General features: G+C 56.4%; 2 protein-coding genes across 4 annotated transcripts in view; one reads left to right on the top strand and one right to left on the bottom strand.

Moving 5' to 3' along the window:
- Nucleotides 1-1178: 1178 nt before the first annotated feature.
- PRPF31 (pre-mRNA processing factor 31) lies at nucleotides 1179-19674 on the bottom strand. Of its 2 annotated transcripts, none has more exons than XM_017871793.1 (14): nucleotides 19259-19674; nucleotides 16640-16824; nucleotides 16462-16522; nucleotides 13293-13376; nucleotides 12332-12429; nucleotides 11412-11518; nucleotides 11014-11183; nucleotides 10285-10442; nucleotides 6678-6767; nucleotides 4130-4257; nucleotides 3953-4025; nucleotides 3140-3268; nucleotides 2953-3051; nucleotides 1179-1607 (listed from the first exon to the last, which is right to left on the bottom strand). In XM_017871793.1, exons 2-14 carry the CDS (start codon nucleotides 16814-16816, stop codon nucleotides 1482-1484), a joined length of 1500 nt encoding a protein of 499 aa, XP_017727282.1. In that variant the 5' UTR covers nucleotides 16817-16824; nucleotides 19259-19674; the 3' UTR covers nucleotides 1179-1481. The 2 variants fall into 2 exon arrangements, with proteins under 2 accessions (XP_017727282.1, XP_017727281.1); XM_017871792.1 differs by lacking the exon at nucleotides 19259-19674 and adding exons at nucleotides 17441-17634; nucleotides 18149-19255 and having other exon boundaries at nucleotides 1181-1607; nucleotides 2953-3268.
- Nucleotides 19401-23897, top strand: part of TFPT (TCF3 fusion partner) — a 9343-nt gene continuing 4846 nt past the window's right edge. The window contains exons 1-3 of one of the 2 annotated variants that reach the window (XM_017871797.1): nucleotides 19401-19837; nucleotides 20468-20726; nucleotides 23431-23501. In XM_017871797.1, coding sequence (XP_017727286.1) covers nucleotides 19815-19837; nucleotides 20468-20726; nucleotides 23431-23501 — 353 coding nt within the window. In that variant the 5' untranslated portion in view covers nucleotides 19401-19814. The remainder of the gene's footprint in view (nucleotides 19838-20467; nucleotides 20727-23430; nucleotides 23502-23897) is intronic. The other variant, XM_017871796.1, reaches the window with a different exon arrangement.

Here is a 23897-nt window from a genome sequence, read left to right as displayed (position 1 = left end):
ACGACCCTGTCTATAAACAATTTAAAAATGGGGCCAGGGTGGTGGCTCACACCTATCATCCCAGCACTTTGGGGGGCTGAGGTGGGCAGATCATGAGGTGAGGAGTTCGAGACCAGCCTGACCAACATGGTGAAACCCCGCCTCTACTAAAAAGTATAAAAATTAGCCAGGTGTGGTGGCGCATGCCTGTAATCCCAGCAACTTGGGAGACTGAGGCAAGAGAATCGCTTGACCCTGGGAGGTGGAGGCTGCAGTGAGCCAAGACTGTACCACTGCACTCTAGCCTGGGCGACAGAGCGAGACTCTACCTCAGAAAAAAAACAAACACACAAAATTTTTTTGTTTTTTTTTTTTTGAGACGGAGTCTCGTTCTGTCACCCAGGCTGGAGTGCAGTGGCCGGATCTCAGCTCACTGCAAGCTCCGCCTCCCGGGTTCACGCCATTCTCCTGCCTCAGCCTCCCGAGTAGCTGGGACTACAGGCGCCGCCACCTCGCCCGGCTAGTTTTTTGTAGTTTTTTTTTTTTAGTAGAGACGGGGTTTCACCATGTTAGCCAGGATGGTCTCGATCTCCTGACCTCGTGATCCGCCCGTCTCGGCCTCCCAAAGTGCTAGGATTACAGGCTTGAGCCACCGCGCCCCACCACACAAAAAATTTTAAATTAACCAGGAGACCAGGTGCGGGGTTCATGCCTGTAATCCCAGCCCGGGAGTCTGAGGCTGTAGTGAGCTATGATTGCATCACCGTACTCCAACCTGGGCAACAGAGACCCCGTCTCTGAAAAAAAAAAAAAAAAAAACAGTAACAACAGGACCTGGTTATTGGGCACTGAGGGCCATGCTAAGTGCTTTCTGTGCATTTTTTCCAGTCCTGGGCGTAGACGTAGGTGTGGAGGCTTGGAAAGGCGAGGTGGCTGGCCTGAGGTGCCAGAGCAATCCCGCTTGGCCTGCGCTGAGCTCTACGGCTGTTGGCAGCCACATCATTTGCTATCGAAGTGACTGAGGTTCTCCAGGGCGCTGGAGAGGGTTTTTTCCTTCTGGGATCCCATGACGAGAAAGTAACGGGGAAGGGAGTGCGCCTAGACACCGCTTGGACCCGAGGGAAAGCTCTTTTCTCAAAACTCCATAGCTCTGACTCTTCTGGTTGCCCCAGCTGTTTGAAAAATGATCACTCCCCAAGGACAGATCTTGATAATGTCCTTTTAATTGTACTCTTTTCAAAAAAGTATCTCCTTTCTCAGTGAAAATAAAAAAGACAAGGCATGATGAAGACCTGCTCTAGCCTGTACCAGGCAGTGACCTCGGTCCTGGGGGAGGCCAGGCCGGGCTCTTCCAAGGCCTCCTCCCTGGGGAGTCCCAGCACTGAGGCCGGTGGCAGGGCAGGTTGTCCCTGCCAGAACCCCCAGCCCCGATCCCGGCCCTTCCGAAGGACTGGGCCTCTGTGTCCCTTCAGTGGGAAGCCACCTTGGACACACGCAGTCATTCAGGTGGACATGAGGCCACTCTTCTCGCCCTTGACCTTGAGGAACTCAGCCATGCTGGAGAAATACTTCTGGTTGGCCTCAGCCACCTTCTTCTCTGCCGCCTGTGGGTTCACAATCTCCAGGCCCTGGGCAGGTGAGGGAGACAGGATGGTGGGTGGGTGAGGAGAAGGCCCCAACTGTGACCCATCAGAGCCCCCCAGGCCCTTCCCCATGGTACTCAGGCCTTGGGTGGGCATGAGACAGTTTGCCTGTCCCTGGAGTTGCCCTGTCTTAGGAGATTCTGACTCAGTGGGTCTCGGGGGAGAGGCTGGGGAGGAACCAGGGCGCCTAGATTTGTACGAAGTTCCTCAGGGGTGCTAAAATCAACCGACGCTTCAGAACAGCCAATCCTGCCCGGTTTCTGCATGAGGAAACTGAGGCCCTGGGGCACGTGGCTGGCCCGAGGTCCCAGCACAAATCACGCCAATACCACCGACAATCCCAGCGGCCAGCGATGGGAGCCAGCACCTGGCTGGCGCTTCCTAAATGTTTTCCAGGCAACAGAGCAAGCCCGTCTCTAAAAAAAAAATAACAGGAGCCAGTCATCGGGCTCCAGTGGTGAGCCCAGTGCCAAGTGCTTCCTGTGCATTCTTTTCAGTCGTAAGCACCTCACGGCGGAGGAGGGGAGGCTTGGAAAGGCACGGCCACTGGCCTCATCTTCTCAAAGAGGCCCTCCCTGGCTGCTCCAAAATGAGAGCCCCCGTCCCACCTCCTACCTCCCACCTCCTCCCCTCCCTGGCATTTCCGCCTTCTACTACATTGGACATCCTACTGAGCTGTCTGTGCCCGGCCACCCACTGGCTCCCTGAAGGTAAGACTTGTCTCTCTCATTCATTGCTTCATCCCCAGAGCTGGGAACACCGATGGAACTCAGTACGTGCTCCACAGACATCACTGACTGAGCAAATGAGCTTGCTGCTGTCTCGCCCCCATGTGCAGGCTCGCCCTGCTCTGTGGATGGTAAACTGAGGCTCCAACGATGCGGTGACTGCCATGCTCCATGCCACTCACTGCTGACTGGCTGGGGCCTGGACCCACACATGACATCCAAGCCCACCTAGCCGGGAACTTTCTCGAGTGGGGTCCTGAGGTTACCTTAACCACCCTGGCCATTTTGAACTGGAAGGCCTGGAGGCTGAGCAGTGTAACCAGCTCACAGCCCCACAGAGAGGAACTGGATGTCCTGGACACAGCCGTGGGCCTGGTTCTAAAGCGGTCCGTGCTCACGAGGACTGCTCAACACTGGCCCCTCGTCTCTGCTGACCTCTTTCTGTATGCCAGGAGCTGTCTACGTCCTCTGAATACCTCGTCACCATGCCCTCCACAACAGCCCCGTGAGGGGACTCATCCTGGCCTGCTTCACAGGGACAGAGGGCAAGGGGCCTTGCCAAGGTCTCGGGGCTGGGGACAGAGCCGGCCCAGGGGAGGTACCTGGAGCGGGGTGAAGGCCACGCTGGAGGCCGTGCCCGAGGAGCGGTCGCGGATGGTGGACTTCCCGCCGTACACAACGCTCTGCTTCTGCAGGGTCCGCTGTGGGGAGGACAAGGAGGCTGCGATCTGGGCTCCCCCCACCCTGTGTCTCGGTCGGTCCCCAGCCCCACCCAGGTCTGGCCCATACCTGCAGCGTCTTGGAGATCCTCGCCTTGGTGGCCTCGTTGACCTGCGTCTGCCGCACGCGCCCACTGCCCGACTTGCCCAGGTGGCCCAGGCTGAATCCCAGGTCCTCCTGGTAGGCGTCCTCCTCAATCTAGGAGGAAGGGGAGGCACCCTGCAGTTCAGTGACCAGGCCCTGCCCTCCAGCCACTGAGGCACCCCCTCGACCAGCTGGAAGCCTAGCAGTCAGCAGCTGGCTGGTTCCACGGGCACTTGCTCAAGTACCCACTTGGCCCGGCTAAGGCCTGAGGACCCCCACAAGCGGGGGATGCTGGGGAGCCTGAGAGGGGCCCGGTCCTAGCACTGCTCTGTGAGCTCAGAGTCGAGAGGCCATTCCTTCCTTACTCGTGTGGATTGAGGGGTGTCAGGAACCAGAGCAGGTTTCATAGGATGAAGTGGCCTCTGAGTTGGGTCTTGCAGGACCAAGGGGATGACGTTGGGGTAACAGAGGAGACTGGCGGGGCCCAGGAACGGGGCAGCCGTGCAGCAGGGCACTGCAGAGCCTCTGGGCAGGGAGGAACCAGCCAAGGGGCCTGGGGCGATGGGAAGCTGCAGGGACTCTAAGCGTGGGAGACACAGACTCCCAGGGTTACAAGGGTCACTTTGGGGCTGAATGGATGGAAATGAGAGTAAAGGCTGGGGGATGAGGGAAGAGGCTGGGACAGCACCCTAGACATGAGCCAGGGCCACAGGACGAGAGAAGGGACGGTGGCAGGAGGCAGAGGACGGTGGCGGCTGGCTGCCTGTGGGGGTGAGGAGGGCGCTCAGGGGGTCTGACCTCTCCGAAACTCATCCGGTTGGCCTGCTTCCGGATCTCTGTCAGCCCCAGCCGCTCCTTCATCTTGCGGTACCTGGGGACGGGTGGGCGGGAGGTGCCAGGGAGTCAGCTGGGAGGAGGACGCCAGCCTCTCCCCTCCATGACTCCCATGCCTACTGGACCCCCAGGGCCCCTCACCTGCGGCCGCCTCGCTTCTTCCGCTGCCCATCCAGGGGCGCAGGCAGTGGCTTCACCTGCTTCACGGGGGGCGGTTCCTGCCACTTGTCGAATTTGCGCTCGATCTCATCCTTCAGTTCGTAGCCCACCTGGGGAGGGTGAGGGGCGTCCTGCAGCTGCTCACGCGCGCCGCCCACCCAGGCCTCCTCTGTCCGCTGTCCACCTGTCCGCCCGTCCGCCCGAGCAGACTGCCCACGCCAGGGCTCCATCCTTGCTCTGGGGCTCTAGGTTTTCATTTCTGTCAACAACCTGATGGCCCTCATCTCGGCTCAGACCTCTCCTCTGGGATTTTTTTTTTAAGACAGAGTCTTGCTCCGTCACCCAGGCTGGAGTGCAGTGGCGTGGTCTCAGCTTACTGCAAGCTCCACCTCCCGGGTTTGGGCGATTCTCCTGCCTCAGCCTCTCGAGTACCTGGGACTACAGGCACCTGCCACCACACCCGGCTAATTTTTTTGTATTTTTAGTAGAGACGGGATTTTACCATGTTGGCCAGGCTGGTCTCTAACTCCTGACCTCGTGATCTGCCCACTTCGGCCTCCCAAAGTGCTGGGATTACAGGTGTCAGCCACCATGCCCAGCCTTCCTCTGGGTTCTGTACCCTGTAAACAACTGTCTCCTTGACACTGGAATCATTAACAGGCCCTTCAAACGTAACAGGGCCAAGCAGAATTCCTGCTCCTCCTCCCCAGCCTTCCACCGTCTACCTTCCTTCTCCCCATATAAGCAAACGGCAACGCCCGAGAGCCGGGCAGCTGACTCCACTGTTTCTCTCCCACGCCGCAGGTCCCCGGGAGCTCCTCCTTCAGAACCAATACCAAATTGGCCCCCTTCAGCCCCTCCACTGCAGCCAACGTTCACGCCGGGATGCACAGCCTCCATGCTGCCTGCCCCTGGATTCCGCCAGGGCCCCCCGTCTCTCCTCCAGGGCTCACTGCGCTCCAGCCTCAGGGCCTTTGCACCGGTCATTCCCCCTGCTTGGAAGACTCCTCCCCCGAGTATCCATGCGCCTTGCTCCCTGGCTTCACTCAGGTCTGGGTTAAACCCTCACCTCCTCAGAGCCCTGGGTCTTCCCTGATATCCCAGTTAAACCCTCACCTCGTCAGGGCTCTAAGTCCTCCCTGACATCCCAGGTAAACCAGCACCTAATGTCGCCCCACCCCAACCCCCTTTCTTTTTCTTCTTGGTGTTGACTTAGCACTGCTAGACGCAGGACAGATTTCACTTGTTGACTGTCTCCTCGACCCGGCCCCCACAAGAATGTCCATGCCACGGGGCAGGGCTCCTGTCTGTGCTACTCACAGCTACACCCCCCACACCCAGACCAGGGGTGAGATGGGGAGAGGGAAAGGAGAAGAGGGGGACACGGAACACCTGAACGCCATGCCAGGCTGGGTGCTTGGCAAACGACAGTTCACAAGACAGAAAATGTGTCTCCTCTCCCGAGTACATCTACCAAGGAAGACAGAAAGTAACTGAATAAATTACTTGAATAACATCCCCTGTTGGAGCGGGGACAGATCCTGGTGCGGAAGGCAAATTATACTCCCACCAACACACACATGCCCAAGGAGGTCCATGTTCTAATTCCCAGAACCTCTGAATGTCACCTCACAGGGCAAAAGGGACGTGAAGAGATTAAGAAGGATATTAAGGATTGTGAGCTGGGAAGACCATCCTGGACTATCTGAGTAGGCTCAGTATAGCCACAAGGGGCCTTAAAATAGCGGGGGGAACAAAAACAGAGGCCAAGATATGAAGACAGAAGCAGGGTCAAAGAGAGGTCTGAGGGTGCTATGAAGCTGGCTCCGCACACAGAGGGAGGGCCACGAGCTAAGGGGTGCCAGTGACCCCTAGAAGCTGGAAAAGACAAGGGAATGGATTATCCCTTGAATCTCCCAGAAGGAACCCTCCGGGCTGACACCCTGACTTCAACTCAGTGAAACTCATTTTGGACCTCTGACCTACAGGACCATGGATAATAAACCTGTACTGTTTTTTTATTTTGTTTTGCTTTGTTTTTTTTTAGGAGTCTCGCTCTGTCACCCAGACTGGAGTGCAGTGGTGCAATCTCAGTTCACTGTAACCTCTGCCTCGCTGGTTCAAGCGATTCTCCTGCCTCAGCCTCCTGAGTAACTGGGATTACAGGTACGTGCCACCACACCTGGCTAATTTTGGTAGAGATGGGGTTTCATCATGTTGGCCAGGCTGGTCGCAAACTCCTGACCTTGTGATCCGCCCACCTCGGCCTCCCAAAGTGCTGGGATTACAGGCGAGAGCCACCGCGCCTGGCCAAACCTGTGCTGTTTTACGCCAGTAGGTTTGTGCTACTTTCCAACAGCAGCCCTAGGAAACGAACCCACTAGGGAAGGGGCGCCTGCCCCAGCGAGGGTGGGCAGAAGCACTGCCTCTGCCTTGGTGGACAGTGCTTGCTGGGGTGGGCTCCCTGCTAAAGGCTCTCCCCGCAGAGACACCCCAGGCCCAGAGGAAAAGACGCCTGGCCGCCCCTCACCTTCCCCTCCGTGCTCTCGTGGAAACTGTCCACACGGGCTGCCAACGTGCACTTGGCAGCCACCAGCCGGGCCGCTTTCCGCCGGAGATCCTGGAGCAATGGAAAACGGGGGTGGAATCTGTGTGAGACAGACAGATAGAGGTAATAGCAAAGCAACCACGGGCACTTCTCCTCCAGCTCCCCCCTGGGTCCCGGAAGGGGGCTGTCCACCCGTGGGCTCTCGAGGCGTGTGCTCTTAGCTCCCACTTCACAGGAAGAGGGGATGAGGACAGGGCACAGAGCCACATCCCAGCTGGTAAGTGGCAGAGCCAGGTAAGGATGACAGTGAGACGCGCTGACGACTAGGACAGTGGTGACTGTGGAGACACCGGAGGGGAGTGCGCCCAGCCTGCTGACGACTAGGACAGTGGTGACTGTGGAGACACCGGAGGGGAGTGCGCCCAGCCTGCTGACGACTAGGACAGTGGTGACTGTGGAGACACCGGAGGGGAGTGCGCCCAGCCTGGAGGCCAGCCCCGTGCTAAGTACACCCCTCGGATCATCTCATCAAATATGCAAATATCAGGCTGGTGTGATCGCTGCACCCCCTTTTCAGATGTGGAAACCAAGGCTTCAAGTCATGTGGCCGGGGAGACAGCCAGCAGGTGATGGAGCCAGGGTTCCAACCCAAACTGCAAACAGAGCCCAGCTGTCAGCCGCAGTGCAGCGATGGCCAGCCCTGGCCTCCCTTACGGGCCTGTGATGTCTACGGCCTGTGCCTGGACTGACGTGAGATGGGCAAGTGAGGAGGCAGAGGCCTGGTGACAAGACACCAGGCTCCCTGGGGCAGGTTGAACCCACATGCCTAGTGCTGTGAGGCGGTGGCAACAGCAGGAGTGCAGTGGGGCGGCTGGAGCCCCCAGCCCCAGGCCCACAGTCCTGGGTTCTACCGCCCGCTCTCCCTCCTCCCAGGATGGGGCGACCTGCCAGCCTCCCTGGGTGTGTTCCAGTAGCAGTGCCTGACCTAAAGGGTCACAGAAAAGACCAAAAAAACCCAAAAAAACCCCCACAGGCCTGGGGGTGGGGCCGGGAAACAACCACCTGGTCTTGTCCATCAGTGCTATTGTTCTCCCCATCCCTGGGCAGGCTGGGCAGGGCCCAGGGCCGTGAGCCTGAGGTCACTTGCCACAGTCGGACACAGCAGGGCCTGGACCCAGGCCTGTCTGTCCCAGAGCCTGTCTTGCTTGAGTTTCGTTTTTGTTTTTGAGACAGAGTCTCACTCTGTCACCCAGACTAGAGGGCAGTGGTGTGACCTTGGCTCCTGCAACTTCCACCTCCTGGATTCAAGCGATTCTCCTGCCTCAGCCTCCCAAGTAGCTGGAATTGTAAGTGTGTCCCACCATACCTGGCTCATTTTTTTGTATTTCTAGTAGAGATGGGGTTTCACCATGTTGGCCAGGCTGGTCATGAACTCCTGACCTCAGACGATCTGCCCGCCTCGGCCTCCCAAAGTGCTGGGGTGACAGGCAAGAGCCACCACTCCCGCCTCCTGGTTGTGTTCTAGGCTCCCACTTGTGACCCTCACAACAGCAGCGTGAAACGCGCCTGAGACGGGAGGTGGAGGATGCTAGGAGTGACCCCGAGGGGAAGGACCCTGGCTCTGGGCCAGACTGCCCAGACTCAGACCAGCTCTACCACCTGTGGGGTCTCGGACAAGTCTGACTTTCTGTGCCTCGGTTCCCTCATCTGTGAAGTGGGTGGCGGGGGTGGTGAAGGAGCAGAGGAGAAACAGGATCTCCCTTAGAGAGTTGTGAGGACTCGCCAGGCGCGGTGGCTCACGCCTGTAATCCCAGCACTTTGGGAGGCAGAGGCAGGCGGATCACGAGGTCAGGAGATGGAGACCATCCTGGCCAACACGGTGAAACCTCGTCTCTACTAACAATACAAAAACCTAGCCAGGCAAGGTGGCGGGCGCCTGTAGCTACTCGGGAGGCTGAGGCAGGAGAATGGCGTGAACCCAGGAGGCAGAGCTTGCAGTGAGCCGAGATCACGCCACTGCACTCCAGCCTGGGCAACAAAGAGAGACTCAGTCTCCAAAAAAAAAAAAGAGAGAGTTGTGAGGACTCAATGAGATCACCAAATGTTTCCAAAGCTCCACTCACAGTCGGCTCTGCTTGTTGCGCCAGTATTCCCACCACTGCTATGACTAAAATGCCTTCTGATAATAACCAGTCATCCATGTTTTCTTTTAATCTGCTTTTAAAAACTGCAAACCTGTTTAGACAGCTTAATTTCATTACCACGAATGGGAGATTATTCAATAAAAATAAGTATGCAGTGATTAAAATAAAAACCACCGTCTTTGTGTCACTGAAATTCATGGTCTGTGCCACTGAAGGGAGGTGGCCCGTGTTCTAGGAGACATCAGGAGGATGATGTGAAACTCGCTGCCACAAGAATCAAATGATACTGAAGATGACAGTAACAGGAATAACACTGGCAGCGGCTCCGTGTAGCAGAGAATTTCGCCTTGCCCAGGAAGAGGTTTGGCCTTTGCCCGGGGGTCCTGGGTGGTGGTCCTTGCTGGTGGGGCCCTGGGGTAGCCACAGTGTGGTTTAGGGTACCTGGGACTGGCCACGCAGGAAAGTCCAACCACATGGTTCGGCGTGGGGGCTCTGAGTTATGGGGCATCATTTGACCTGGAGACAGTCCAGCCACACAGGCAACACAGCTGTGTCTATACAGCAGAGCCACACTAAAGACTGAACACCAAGGCCCAGGCTGGAGTGCAGTGGCACGATCTTGGCTCACTGCAACCTCCGCCTCCTGGGCGCAAAGTATCCTCCCATCTCAGCCTCCTAAGTGGCTGGGACTACTGGCAAGCGCTACCACACCTGACGGATTTTTTATTCTTTAGAGACAGGGTGTTTCCAATCCCATTGGAAACAAGAAAAAAAAAAAGAGTCGGGGTCTCACTATGTTGCCCAGGCTAGTCTTAAACTTCTGGCCTCAAGTGATGCTCCCGTCTCGGCCTCCCAAAGTGCTGGGATTACAGGTGTGAGCCACCGTGCCCCGCCAGGCTGGCGGTCCTGTGTGTGTGCTGTCAGGCATCGATGCCGGGAGGGTGATGTGTCCTGACTGCAGGGAGAGGACCCGGGAAGCTCCAAGGTTGGGGACCCCTCCTGCTCCTCCGTGTGTCTCTCCCTGTGGCTGATGTCAATCTGTTGTAAGCTCCAGTCCCCAGCACAGCAGCCCTCAGGGGTTCCGTGTCTTTCCAGTGACGGTGGCCTTCGGAGCAGCTGCTAACCCGATGCTGCTTGTCGTGAGCTAGGCCTGCCTTGTGAGGACTTCATCTGCATTGAGCCCTCGCCCCAACTCATGAAGCAGGCGCTGTGCTCCCATGTGTGGGGGGAGGAGACTGAGGCACAGGGCACTCACGCCTCTTGCCCACAGTCACCCGACAGGTGTGATGCAGAACCCTGGCTCTCACATCCCATGCTACCCTGTTCCCAGCTCCTGAGTGCTACTGTCAGCGGGGCCAGATGGTGGGGGTGGCTGCTCAGGCCGTCTGGGCCCGGCGGAAGGCTCCAGGGGAGCCAGGGGAGGGGCCGTGACTCGGTGGGCTCACCGGGGGCAGGGACTGCACGATGTCACTGTGGTAGATGTAGCCGGTGTGGGGCAGCACTGAGGTAGACGAGAAGCCCGAAAGCGTCTTGCGCTGGGCCCCGAGCAGCATGATGTTGCAGGCGGGCATCTTGGAGAGGTTGGTCAGGCCGCCGGCCACACCTGCGGTGGGAGGAGGGCAGGGGGCGGTCAGAAGAAAGCAGGGGAGGTGGGGGTGCGCAAATCTGCCTGGGGGTTCGACATGTGCCAAGCACCTTTACATGAGGTTCTGGCTGGATTCCTCGGTGGCCCTGCCAGGCGGGTGACCTGGCCCATTCCGTGAGGGGCAGACGCAAAGGAGGCTCAGAGAGGGAGGGCAGCTGGCCTGGGGTGCAAGGAGGAGGCCCCCAACAGGCAACTGACCACCACGTTTGTGCTAAGCCACACTACCCCCATTCCAGGGATGTCTGTGTTTTGGAACCATTTTCACCAAACCAGGAGCTCCCTGACAACAGGGCCTGGGTGTGCTCATCTCTGGGTTTCCGGCACAGGGGAGGGAGGAGGAGCTGCGGGTGAGTGTTTCTCCCAGACGAGGCTTTGCTGTGTGCCAGGCTGGCTGACCTCTGTGATGTCCAAGGAGACGGGGTGCTGAGGCCCGGGTGCCAAAGTCCCCATTCTATAGAAAAGGGATGCAGCTTCCCCCAGATCAGTGTCAGCAGAGCCCTGCTCCACAGGACCCAGCCCAGGGCCTCACCCATGATCTTGGCGGCCGTGGACGCCCCGATAATGATGGAGAGGTTTGGCGCGATGAAGGACATCCGGGACTCCACGTACTCGTAGATGCGGTGCTTGGAGGCGTTCAGCTCCAGCGCCATGTCACAGGCCTCCTCCAGCCGCTCCAGCTCCTCCTCCGACAGCTGCTGCCTGCAGGGGCGGGTGGGCCCAGCCTCCTGGGTCTCCCGCCTGCCTGGTGCCCAGCCCCCACCCTCTCAGTTCTGTGCGTGTGTGCGTGTGCGTGCGTGTGCGCGTGTGCGTGCGTGTGCGTGCGTGTGCATGTATGTGTGTGTGCGTATGCCCACCTGCGTGTGTAGCTTCAGCCTAATCCCCAGTCCCATCGGCCCAGGCCCGGCGCCTCCCTCCCAGCGGACATACCCCTGGGTGGTGGAGGCGGTGACGCTGACAACCATGATGGTGGCGTTGGTGAGGATCTGCTGCAGGGTCTCATTGTTCTTGCACTTGTCCAGGCTGTTGCCCAGCTCCTGGGGGCAAGCAGAGAAGACGGGGAGGCTCAGGAACTCAGGAAGGCTTGAGAACCTCTCTTGCTCCGCACCTACTCGGATCTCTCCTTGGGGACACTGGGAAAGTCAGGGTCTCTCCACTGGGGGCCTCTCCTGCCTCCACCGCCTGAAGCATCCACACGGTCAGCTCTGCGTTGGAAACGGACCCTGGGCAGAGCAGCGTCTGGGAAGACCGCGGCCTCACAAGCCTCTGGCCTGTGTCAAGTCGGAGCACAAACCTGCGGCCTCGCTTCCCTGCAGGGGCTTCCCCTACCACCATCCTAATCCTTTCCTGGACACACGTGGGGACCGCCTCCTCTCCCTGTCCTCACGTGCATCCGCCCCTCTTTTCCGAAACCCTTCCTTGGCTTTCTTATAAGACCCAAAGGCTCAGTGTGATCCGACCTCTTCCACGTCCCCTCCTTCCCCCCAACTTCCTCCCTGCTTGTTCCCTCTTAGGCTCTCCATACTTAAGACGTCTCTCTCCCCCAAATCTCCGCGTGCCTGCCCTGTGTCAACCTTCGGATGTCAACTCCAATGCCACCGGCTCCGACCACAGCGGAAGCAGCGTGGGTCAGGCCAGCGGGGAAGCCCTCTCGGGAGACTGGGGTAGGAGGGGAGCCCTGAGAAAGTCCCATCCAGGCTCCGTCCCTCCCACGCTGGGCAGAGCAGGCCACTGAGCCTCCGTCCACTCCTCTCCATCATCTCCAGACCCCGAGGCCTCTGGGGGCAGGTCCGAGAGTGAGCCCTGCCCTCACCTTCACACCAGCAGAAGCACCCGCCCTCTGCTCTCACCTTGACCGTGCGGATGTAATCCAGCGCATTGGGGACCAAGGACTCCAGTTCAGGGAATCTCTTCGAGTACTTATCCCGGATGAACTTATGGATGATGTCTAGGGTAAACGGGACAGGTGGGTGTCAGGTGAGATGGGAGGCAGACTCTGCTGGTTGGCCCTAACACCCACGTCCCCTTCTTCCTTTAGTAACTGAAGCCCTGGCTTGTAGCCTGGCACACGGGCACCAGCATACAGGCTCCATTTCTCAGTCGCCCTTACTGCTAGGTGTGACCAGGGGAATTAGTTCTGGTCTGTAAAATGTGAGCTGCAGTGACATGCTCTTTTTTTTTTTTTTTTTTTTTGAGACGGAGTCTCGCTCTATTGCCCAGGCTGGAGTGCAGTGGCCGGATCTCAGCTCACTGCAAGCTCCGCCTCCCGGGTTTACGCCATTCTCCTGCCTCAGCCTCCCGAGTAGCTGGGACTACAGGCGCCCGCCACCTCGCCTGGCTAGTGTTTTGTATTTTAGTAGAGACGGGGTTTCACGGTGTTAGCCAGGATGGTCTCGATCTCCTGACCTTGTGATCCGCCCGTCTCGGCCTCCCAAAGTGCTGGGATTACAGGCTTGAGCCACCGCACCCGGCCGTGACATGCTCTTAAAAAAAAAAGTGCCTTGCTGGTGGGAATGCAGAGGCGACAGCTGGACATGGGGCAGTCCCCTCGCACCGTGAGGCAGGTGGCCGACCAACAAGATGGAAAGAGCTGGGGCCTTGCAGGCAGCCAAGCGGCCACGCCGTCCCCGAGTGCTCGCTCAGACTCGTGCGCAAGGGGGGACGCGCTTCCTTCTTACTTCACTCCCTACAGCAGGTGAACCTCGATCTGAGCTTGGGCTCAGCGGCAGGACCCTGGGAAAGGCCCTTGGGGAAGGGAGGGGGCATGAGGGGCGTCACAGGGGGCTGTCTCCGCCTGCCCCTGGCACTCACTTAGCTCATTTTCGATCTCCACGGTCAGGTTGTTGGCATCCACGATGACGCGGTATTCAGGCGCCGCCTCCACCGGTCCCATCACTGTGAGGACATGGAGTGGCATGGGTGTGAGGATCTAAATCCCTACCCCCTTTCGGGTCCCACAGTTGGGGGAGATGGAGGATGAGGCTGGGAAGGGTCAGGAAGGAGGGGCTGAAGAGTAAACCAGGGACAGGCTGACGTCTTCCTCCCAGATCCTGCAGCTGGAGGAGGCAGAGAACGAGGCTGGAGGGGGTCAGGAAGGAGGGGTTGAAGAGTAAAGCAGCGACAGGCTGACATCCGCAGACATCCCTGAACTTGTGTTCCTGCCTCCAATCCCTCTCCCTCTACACCAGTCTAGACTTGACCCTACCTGCCCTGGAACTGACCATCCGTCTGAAACCTCCTATAGCTCCCCATAGCCCCAAGGCTAATGACCAAGTCCCTAGACTGACATTCAAGGCCTGCCCAACTCCAGAAGCTCTGCAGGCACCAGTGCTGTGCCTGCGTTGTCTATACGCACACCCGAGTACTCAGGACAGCACCTGGCACACAGGGAGCTGCCCAGTTCCTCTCTGCTGACTCAGCAACTCTGCCGTCTGGCCTCCCGCCCTTCCCACCCCATCCTCTCATCCAGCCATAAAGGACTGACTGGTCACAGTGCCTCAGACACCCACTCTTCCTCGCCTTTTTTTTTGAGATGGAGTTTCACTCTTGTTGCCCAGGCTAGAGTGTAGTGGCAGGATCTCAGCTCACTGCAACCTCCGCCTCCTGGGTTCAAGTGATTCTCCTGCCTCAGCCTCCCGAGTAGCTGGGATTACAGGCGCCCGCCACCATGCCTCGCTAACCTGTTTTGTATTTTTAGTAGAGATGGGGTTTCACCATGTTGGGCAGGCTGATCTCAAACTCCCAACCTCAGGTGATCCACCCGCCTCGACCACCCAGTGCTGGGACGACAGGCGTGAGCCACCGTGCAAGGCCCCTCCTGGCCTTTGCATATGCTGTTCCCTCTCCCCAGAGCATCCCTTACCCCATGTCTGTTTCTGGAAAACCTTTCTTTGTGCTTTAGTAATAAGAGGCCAGGCACAGTGGCTCACACCTGTAATCCCAGCACTTTGGGAGGCTGAGGCAGGAGAACTGCTTGAGCCCAGGAGTTCAAGAACAACCTGGGCAACATAGGGAGACTCCATCTCTACAAATAATAAAAGAAAAAAAATTAGCCAGGCATGGTGGTGTATGTCTGTGGTCCTAACTGCCTGGGAGGCTGAGGCAGGAACACCTGAGCCCACAAGGTCAAGGCTGCAGTGAGCTGTGATCATGCCACTGCATTCTGGTCTGGCTGACAGAGTGAGACTCTGTCTCAAAAAACAAACAAAAAAAAGATGTTGTGTTTAAATGTCATACAAATACTGTCTGATGTCACAGCCAGTAGACAGCAGAGCTCAGACCTGACCCCAAGCAGGGTGGCTTCAGAATGTGTTCCTAACCCTGATGCTCAAACGGCTCTTTAAGTCCTTAAGATTCCGGCAGTGACTCAGAATCCTTCCCTCCCTTTCTGGAAGGATCAGACGCCTCCTCTGTGTACCCGCAGCACTTGTGCACCTCCAGTAAACAGGGACTGCCACCTGCTTGTGAGGGTCTCACGTCTTCCTCTCCCACCAGACACCAGGTGCGACGGGGTCTGACTCCATCCCTGAGCCTGGCCTGACATCAGGAAATGTCACTTTTTGTGTCCCATAACTCTCTGGATGGAGAAATTCCTCGGCCTGGCCTCTGGAACTCTGCAGGATCTGGCGCACTCCAGAGCCTGCCCTCTCTCTCCAGATGCCCGAGGCCCCGGGCCTGCCGCGGTCTGGGCCCCTTCTCCCTTTCCTTGCCTGGCACATGCTCTAGAGCCCAATTCAGCTATCGATTCTTCCCTGACACCTAGGGCAGGGTCAGCCAGTCCCTCCTGTGGCTCCAGTGTCCCCAGCCTGGTACCACCCGCCGATAGCTGTCTGGAACCTGGCCTGCCTCTTCCACTAGACCTTGAGCACTTTGAGAGCAAAGACCTGGGCGATTCAACTGGGTGTCCAGGTAAACCTTAAAGCAGGCAAGCAGTGAGTCTCCCAAAACGCTGCCCCTCACTACACTTCTTTCCCCGGAAACCTCCCATGGCTTCCTATTGTCAATAAACTCCATTCAAGAAGAATGGGAAGGCTGGGCATGGTGGCTCATGCGTGTAATCCCAGCACTTTGGGAGGCCAAGGTGGGCGGATCACTTGAGGTCAGGAGTTCGAGACTAGCCTGGCCAACATGGTGAAACCGCGTCTCTACTACAAAATAGTCAGGTGTGGTGGTGGTGGTGCACACCTGTCATCTCAGCTACTCAGGTGGCTGAGGGAGGAGAATCACTTGAACCCGGGAGGCAGAGGTTGCAGTGAGCCAAGATCACATCACTGCACTCCAGCCTGGGCGACAGAGGGAGACTCCATCTCAAGGAAAACGGAGAAAAAAAAAGAATAGGAATGGTAACAGGACTGCCCTCCTAAGAGTGAGTCTGAGCACTCACGAGATAAGCTAGTATTCTCTCAGTTTGGAAGTGAGAAAAGGTTTTAGGTGATTCTTTAATTATTATGTATCTATTTTTATACGGTGACTTTGTCTTTGCCAAATGATACCAGTTTTCCCATCATGGTAGCAATTTGCTTCCTTCTTAGATAAATTTAAGAAAAAAAGTCCCAGACTCAAATAATATGTTAAGCAAATAATAGGACAAGTGGCTTATAGATGTGACAAAAACCCTGTAAGCGGTCATGTGAATCAGTGAAGTCTGGGAACCCTCAAGCTAAGTCCTAGCATGACCAGGCTCAGCATACAGAAAGGACGTAAGAAGCATGACCAGGCTCAGCATACAGAAAGGACGTAAGAAGCATGACCAGGCTCAGCATACAGAAAGGACGTAAGAAGCATGAGCTTCGCAATGCAGCATATGTTTAGTGGAAAAGGGAAGGGGTTGGGGAGAAACAAAAACAAAAACAAACAAAAAAAAAAGGCGGCTCTGGAAGAGGCTGAGGGGGAGATATACCCAGCCACAAGCAGCCAGGGAGCCGAGGGGCCTGGCAGGAGACATAGGAGATGGGGAAGGGCAGAGAGTGGGAGGAAGCACCTTCTGAAGCTTTGGCTTGCTTGCTGATGTACTCCTCAATCTTCATCATAATCTCAGCAAACTGCAGGAAAGGAGAGGAGAGTCAGGATCCAGGACTCTTCCAAAAGAAGCCTGTATTACCCCCTTCTGGGAGATTCTGTCTAGAGCCCCCTGCTAGGAACGCCTCTTGATCTCTTACCATCTTACTGTCCCATAGCTTGGCGATGGTCTTGACCGAATCCCCAGAAAGATCCAGCTGTGTCTCCTCCTGCACATCCTCGATCGCTGGCTCCTCTTCTTCCTCCCCATAGCTTCCTCCTTCCTCCTCTTCTGCTGCCTCTTCGAGATCAGCTAAGAGCTCATCTGCCAGAGACATCCCGAGGCCTGTGGGGAGGGAGAGCAGGGTTCCCTAAAAACTTGCCCCGACAAAGTCCCTCCTTATTATTGGCGATGATTCTCCCCCAGAAAACCCTGGTCCTTCTTTATGAACCCCAGTGGCATGCAGGCTCCATGACGACAGGTGCTTTAGTGTGTTTTGTTCACTGGTGAGTCTCCAGCTCCGACCTGTGTGAGACACAGCACAGCCCTACGACCGCCACCTTGCTAAGACTTACTGGAACCAAGTGGTGTAGATTCCAAATGCATTTGCAAACTTTTTTTTTCCTTTCTTGCCTTTAGCCTTGAAAACATACTTTGGAATTCTTTGTTTCCCGCCTTTCCCACTAGACACTGTCTTGAGTTCCAGGGGCTAATCTTTATTTTTTTAAAGATGGAGTCTGGCTCTGTCACCCAAGTTGGAGCACAGTGGCACAATCTTGGCTCACTACAACCTCCACCTCCTGGGTTCAAGTGATTCTCCTGCCTCAGCCTCTCTGAGTAGCTGGGACTACAAGCACCTGCCACCACGCCCAGCTATTTTTTTTTTTTTTTTTGTAGAGTCAAAGTTTCACCATGTAAGCCAGGCTGGTCTTGAACTCTTGACCTCAAGTGAGGGACCCACCTTGGCCTCCCAAACCATTGGGATTACAGGCGTGAGCCACCGCGCCTGGCCGCAGGGGCTAATCTCAAAACAAACTAGGTATGGAAACCCAGCTGCAAAACTCCAGAGATTACCTCAAGGCGATCAATCTAAAACCTGGCCATTACTGACATGATTCCAGCCCATGCTCCAGGTGGCCTGTGACTCAAGACAGCCTTCGGAGCAAGACACACATATCTTGTACTCAGCATCATTCCTGTATGCCTCCGATTCAAAGTTCCCCTTTTTAAGCCCCTCTCCCCAGCCTACAGTTTGAAACGGTCTTTTAAAGACATTAGCTTGGCCATTTCTCATCTGCGAGCATTTGATCAATAAAGCTTTACTTTCACCACCCCTCACTTCTCCTATTCTAGCCTGTGAGTAGCAGAAACTTAAGTTGGTTACATTATCAATTTCTTCCCACCTCCAGATCTTTGTAGAAGGAGTCCCTTGCAACTACGGTGGCTCTTTCCTTAGCTTTGTTTTTTTTTTTTTTTTTTTTTTTTTTTGAGACAATGTCTTGCTCTGTTATCCAGGCTGCAGTGCAGTGGCACCATCATAGCTCACCGCAGCCTCAACCACCGGGGCTCAAGCGGTTCTCCCACCTCAGCCTCCCGATAGCTGAGATGACAGGCACACCCCAGCACACCCGGCTAATTTTTAGATTTTTCTGTAGAGACGGGGTCTCACTGTGTTGCTCAGGCTGGTCTCGAACTCCTGGGCTCAAGCGATCCTTTCGCCTGGGCCACCCAAAGTGCTGGGATTACAGGAGTGACCCCCCGCGTCTGGCTCTCCTCACTCCTTAGCAGCCCGGCATCTCTTCAGCTTTCAGCTGTCACATTCCACCTCCCTGACCCACGGGCCCCACTTTAGACTAGAGGAGGTTGCTTTGTGATACGTGTCCCGCAGGCTTGCGTGTCTACAGTAAGGCCCTTCACACATTTGTGATTAATGAAGTAATTATTTGACAAAGCCTGTCTGCCAGGCATCAACCGAAGCTCTAAGAGAGCGGGGAACAATTTTTGCTCCTGCCACATCCCCAGGGCCACACCATGGTAGGCACATATTAAGACTTTTGGGTAAACAAGCTGTAAAAGACCGGGCACGGTGGCTCATGCCTGTAATTCCGACACTTTGGGAAGCCCAGCCAGGTGGATCACCTGAGGTCAGGAGTTCGAGACCAGTCTGGCCAACATGGGGAAACCCTGTCTCTACTAAAAATACAAAAAATTACCCGGGTGTGGTGGCGGGCGCCTGTAATCCCAGCTACTCGGGAGGTTGAGGCAGAAGAATCGCTTGAACCTGGGAGGCGGAGGTTGCAGTGAACCAAGATCGCGCCATTGAACTCCATCCTGGGCAACAAGAGCGAAACTTCGTCTCAAACACAACAAACAAACTTGCCAGGCGCGGTGGGTCACGCCTGTAATCACGGCACTTTGGGAGGCCGAGGCGGGCGGATCAAGAGATCAGGAGTTCGAGACCAGCCTGACCAACATAGGGAAACCACGTCTCTACTTAAAATACAAAAATTAGCCGGGTGTGGTGGCGCGCGCCTGTAATCCCAGCTACTCTGGAGGCTGAGGCAGGAGAATCGTTTGAACCCTGGAGATGGAGGTTGCAATGAGCCGAGATCGCGCCACTGCACTCCAACCTAGGCAACAAACCGAGACTCCGTCTCAAAACAAACAAACAAACAAACAAACAAAATCCAAACTGTAAAGGCCCGCCTTCCACCTCACACACTTCTCCCAGACCCAGGAGTCCGGCCTCCTGCTCCCCGCTCGTCTCCATCACACTCACCTCTCCTCTCCGCGCACCACTGTTTCTAGGAAATAAGCTTTCCCACAGCGTTCGTCGCTCACCGATGACGTCTCATGCTCGCGCCGTAATAGAGGTAAAGCTACGCTCTGATTGGTCCCCGCTCGCGAAGTTCCTGGCCGCGTTTGAAACAACAACTTTATTAGCACCTGGCACTAGGCGGAGAGAGGCGGTAAGCTGCGAGGAGGAAAGGGGCTAATCGAACTCACGGCCCGCTGTGGACCAATCCTGCTAAGCGGAGAATCTCTGTGGCCGGACGACAGGGCGTCGAGACAAGAAGAAAGACGTTGGCAACTCAGAGGACTGGTTGCGACGTTAGACAAGAAAGCAAGGCCTTTAAGCAGGGATTCGGGCTGGACGTGGGGGTGGGCCAAAGCGAAGCGGGAAACAGGAAACTACAACTCCCACAAGGCCTGGGGCCACGTCCTGCCGTCCTCGGCCCCTGAACGTGATGGGACAAGTAGTTTTGCGAACGGCTTAATCTAGAGATTTAAGAGGTTGGAAGCTAAGAGGCCCGGGGCTTCCGGAGGTCGCGGAGATGGAATTGGAGCAGAGAGAAGGGTAAGTGGCTGAGCCCTTGTGAAAAACTGCGAATCCCAGAAAACAGCAGCTGCATTGTGTGCAACCATATGAGCTTTTACACTGAGGTCTGATGGGGGTTGTAGTTCATGCAACTGCTTTACCTTAGAACCCTTTTATGGACTGGGGTCTGGACTGGTGCATCCTGAGGGAGGAGAAGGCTAGGGGTTTGGACTGCTGGATCTGAGAGACGAGGAGGTTGGAAGCCAGGACTCTTGCGTCTGGTTGAGGGTTGGGGCTTGGACTCCCTGGGTCCTTGGAGAGAAAAAGTCTGGAGGTCTGGACTCTTGGATCTTGGGAGGAGGGGGTCAGGGCTTGAACCCTGTGGGTGCTGCGAAGGAGGGGTTGGGGACCTGGTCTCCTGGGTCTGAGGGAGGAGAGCTGGGGGCCTGGATTCTATGGTCTGAGGGAGGAGGGGCTGGGGGCCTGGATCCCTGGGTCTGAGGGAGGAGGGGCTGGGGGCCTGAATCCCTGGGTCTGAGGGATTAGGGACTGGGGGCCTGGACTCCCAGGTGTGAGGGAAAAGGGGCTAGGGTTTGGGCTCCTGGTTCAGTGGGAGAAGGGACTGGGAATCCAGGATCCAGTGCCCCTGAGCCTTTCCCTGCCCCTCAGGACCATGGCAGCCGTGGGCTTTGAGGAGTTCTCAGCGCCGCCAGGCTCGGAGTTGGCGCTGCCTCCCCTATTTGGGGGCCACATCCTGGAGAGCGAGCTGGAGACGGAAGTGGAGTTTGTGTCGGGTGGTCTGGGTGGCTCAGGACTCCGGGAGCGAGATGAAGAGGAAGAGGCAGCCCGGGGTCGGCGGCGGCGCCAGCGGGAATTAAATCGCAGAAAGTACCAGGCACTAGGTCGGCGCTGCCGGGAGATCGAGCAGGTAGGTGAGTGAGGATCCCCCTGTTTTGGGGTCCCCTGGCGTAAACTACCACCCCCCGCAATCTCTGCCTTTCCACATGTCCAGCCTTTCTTGGCTTGCTGAAGGAATCCTCCGCTTATATGTATATTCACTCATTTAGCGTGCATTATGTGTCTGGCCCTGTGCCAAGGCCCTGGAAGGGCCATCTCCCATGGAGCTTCCCTGACAACCCAGACGGGTCCTCCGATGTCTCCTGGGGGCCTCTCAGTGTGTGGCACCGCTCACAGGTGAAAGCCCAAGCTCTTCACATCTCCCATACCCCTGCCAGGATTCACTCCTCTCGACTCATTCATTCTGCCTCTTGAATGTCTCTGGACCCTTCTCCTTCCCTCCATCCCCATGGCTGCCAAACTCCAACTCCAACTGTCTGGGCTGAATGACTACATCAGCCTCCTTGCTGAGAATGAGGATGGGCCGGGCGCAGTGGCTCATGCCTGTAACCCCAGCACTGTGGGAGGCTGAGGCAGGCAGATCACCCAAGGTTAGGAGTTCAAGACCAGCCTGGCCAACATGGTGAAACCCCGTCTCTACTAAAATACAAAAAATGAGCCGGACGTGGTGGTATGTGCCTGTAATCCCAGCTACTTGGGAGGCTAAGGCAGGAGAATCGCTTGAACCCAGGAGGCAGAGGTTGCAGTGAGCCAAGATCGCACCACTGCACTCCAGCCTAGGCAACAGAGTAAGACTCCGTCTCAAAAAAAAACAATAAAACAACAACAAAACCTTCACAGCTTTTTATGAGACACTCTCCCACACCAAGTCTTTTCCAGGACTAATGTTCTGTTGCATGGCATGGAGCGGTTTTGAGCAGGGGAGGGATGGAGTCAGATCTGGGTTAAGGAAGATTCCTCACGGCCCCTGTGGAAGGCAGACCAAACGGAGGAGGCCTGGACTGGGAGAGCGAGAAACTGAAGCCATCATGCCTGAGTGAGGGCGGGCGGTGGGTGCATCCTGGGAGTGAGGCTGGTCTTGAACTCCTGACCTCAAGTGATCCACTCACCTTGGCCTCCCAAAATGCTAGGATTACAGGCATGAGCCACCGCACCTGGCCTCAACTCTTAATGACAGTGTTGGGGAGTTCTGTAAGGAGAGAGGCTAGAGGCCAGAGGCATATTGCAAACCCTGTTTAACAGATGGACACCAAGGCCCAAACGGACCCAATTGGAGCCTCTGCTCTTTTTTTTTATTTTTTTATTTTTATATTTTATTTATTTATTTTTTGAGACGGAGTCTCGCTCTGTCGCCCAGGCTGGAGTGCAGTGGCCGGATCTCAGCTCACTTGCAAGCTCCACCTCCGGGGTTCCCGCCATTCTCCTGCCTCAGCCTCCCGAGTAGCTGGGACTACAGGCGCCCGCCACCTCACCCTGCTAGTTTTTTGTATTTTTTTTAGTAGAGACGGGGTTTCACCGTGTTAGCCAGGATGGTCTCGACCTCCTGACCTCGTGATCCGCCCGTCTCGGCCTCCCAAAGTGCTGGGATTACAGGCTTGAGCCACCGTGCCCGGCCGCCTCTGCTCTTAATCCACCTCCAGGAATAGATTATTCCTATTTTACTAGTGTAGAAAATCAAGGCTCAGAGAGATTAAGTAATGCACCCAAGCTCAGAGCTCAGCAGTGGCAGATCTGAGATTTTTTTTTGAGACAGGGTCTTGCTCTGTTGCCCAGGCTGGAGTGCAGTGGCATGACTGTGGCTCACTGCAGCCTCAACATCCTGGGCTCTAGCAATCTCAGCCTCCAAAGGAACTGGGACTACAGCCACCAAGGCCAGCTAATTTTTTTTTTTTTTTTTGTAGTGTTGGGGTCTCACTCTGTTGCCCAGGCTGGTGTCAAACTCGAGTGATCCTCCTGTCTTGGCCTCTCAAAGTGCTGGGATTATAGGCATGAGCCACTGTGCCAGACCAGAGCTGAGACTTGAACTCCGGTCTTTTTTTTTTTTTTTTTCTTCAGATGGGAGTTTCGCTCTTGTTGCCCAGGCTGGAGTGCAGCGGTGTGATCTTGGCTCACCGCAACCTCCACCTTCTGGGTTCAAGCGATTCTCCTGCCTCAGCCTCCCGAGTAGCTGGGATTACAGGCATGCGCCACCACACCTGGCTAATTTTGTAGTTTTCTTTTCTTTTTTTAAGTAGAGATAGGGTTTCATCATGTTGGCCGAGCTGGTCTGGAACTCCTGACCTCAGCCTCCCGAGTAGCTGAGATTACAGGCATGCGCCACAACATCTGGGTAATGTTTGTATCTTTAGTAAAGACGGGGTTTCACCACGTTGGTCAGGCTGGTTTCGAACTCCTGACCTTGAATAATCTGCCCGCCTCGGCCTCCCAAGGCGTTAGCCACCCGCCTGGCCTGGTGTGTTTCGACATAATGGGAGGTTCGGGGTCTCTGAGCAGGTAACAGTTGCCTCGAGACTTGGAGTGGGGAGTGAGCTGTACGGACGGCTGGGGAGAGGGTCCAGGTAGAGGAACAGCATGCGGAAGGCCCCCACGGGAGGGCACTCAGGACTGTGGCATGGTGAGACGGGAGCCGGGGGGAGGGGAAGGTGGAAGGACCTCAGCCCACACGATGGCCTTTGACCAGTCTCCCCGGAGCCTAGTCCGTGCCCCATTAAACATCCGTTGAACAAATGAACGGGAGCCGTGGGATCCAGCTGATGGGCGTTCCCACCCCACAGGTGAACGAGCGGGTCCTGAACAGGCTCCATCAGGTGCAGAGGATAACTCGGAGGCTGCAGCAGGAGCGGAGGTAACCCCTTCTCCGTCCCCTCTGGGCCCCTAAGCCTCGGCTCCCAAACGCTCCCAGTCCCTCTGGTCTCTCCCCACTCCCACTTCCGCCCAACCCTCACAAGCCACTAGGAGGAGAGGCAGGAGATGAGGGCCAGGGGCTGAGGCAAACAGAGGAAGAATGCATTCGGTCTTGGAGGCGAGAGCTGAGCACTAGGACTGAGGGAGGGCCGGCTGGAGGGGGCTGCGCGCCGGGACTGAGCGAGGGCCCAGGGCCGGCTGGAGGCGGCTGCGCGCCGGGACTGAGGGCGGGTGGGCTGGAGGGGGCTGCTCCTCCTGAAGGGAGGGAACAGCAGGATGGAAGGCACAAAATGCAAGCATGTTTTTTTTTTTTTTTTTTTTTTTTTTTTTTTTTTTT

The sequence above is a fragment of the Rhinopithecus bieti genome, unplaced genomic scaffold, assembly GCF_001698545.2.
Source record: "Rhinopithecus bieti isolate Rb0 unplaced genomic scaffold, ASM169854v2 scaffold_6949, whole genome shotgun sequence".
Lineage (NCBI taxonomy): Eukaryota > Metazoa > Chordata > Mammalia > Primates > Cercopithecidae > Rhinopithecus > Rhinopithecus bieti.
This window is presented reverse-complemented; position numbering and strand designations above follow the sequence as displayed.

What these genes read in the sequence shown, in the direction of transcription:
- PRPF31 (XM_017871792.1), bottom strand. Translation starts at nt 16,816, where the DNA reads ATGTCTCTGGCAGATGAGCTCTTAGCTGATCTCGAAGAGGCAGCAGAA. An exon ending in ACCGCCTCCACCACCCAGGG is followed by an intron (nt 11,184 to 11,411) that starts GTATGTCCGCTG and finishes CCGCCCCTGCAG; the next exon opens with GCAGCAGCTGTCGGAGGAGG. An exon ending in ACCGGATGAGTTTCGGAGAG is followed by an intron (nt 3,269 to 3,952) that starts GTCAGACCCCCT and finishes CCTTCCTCCTAG; the next exon opens with ATTGAGGAGGACGCCTACCA.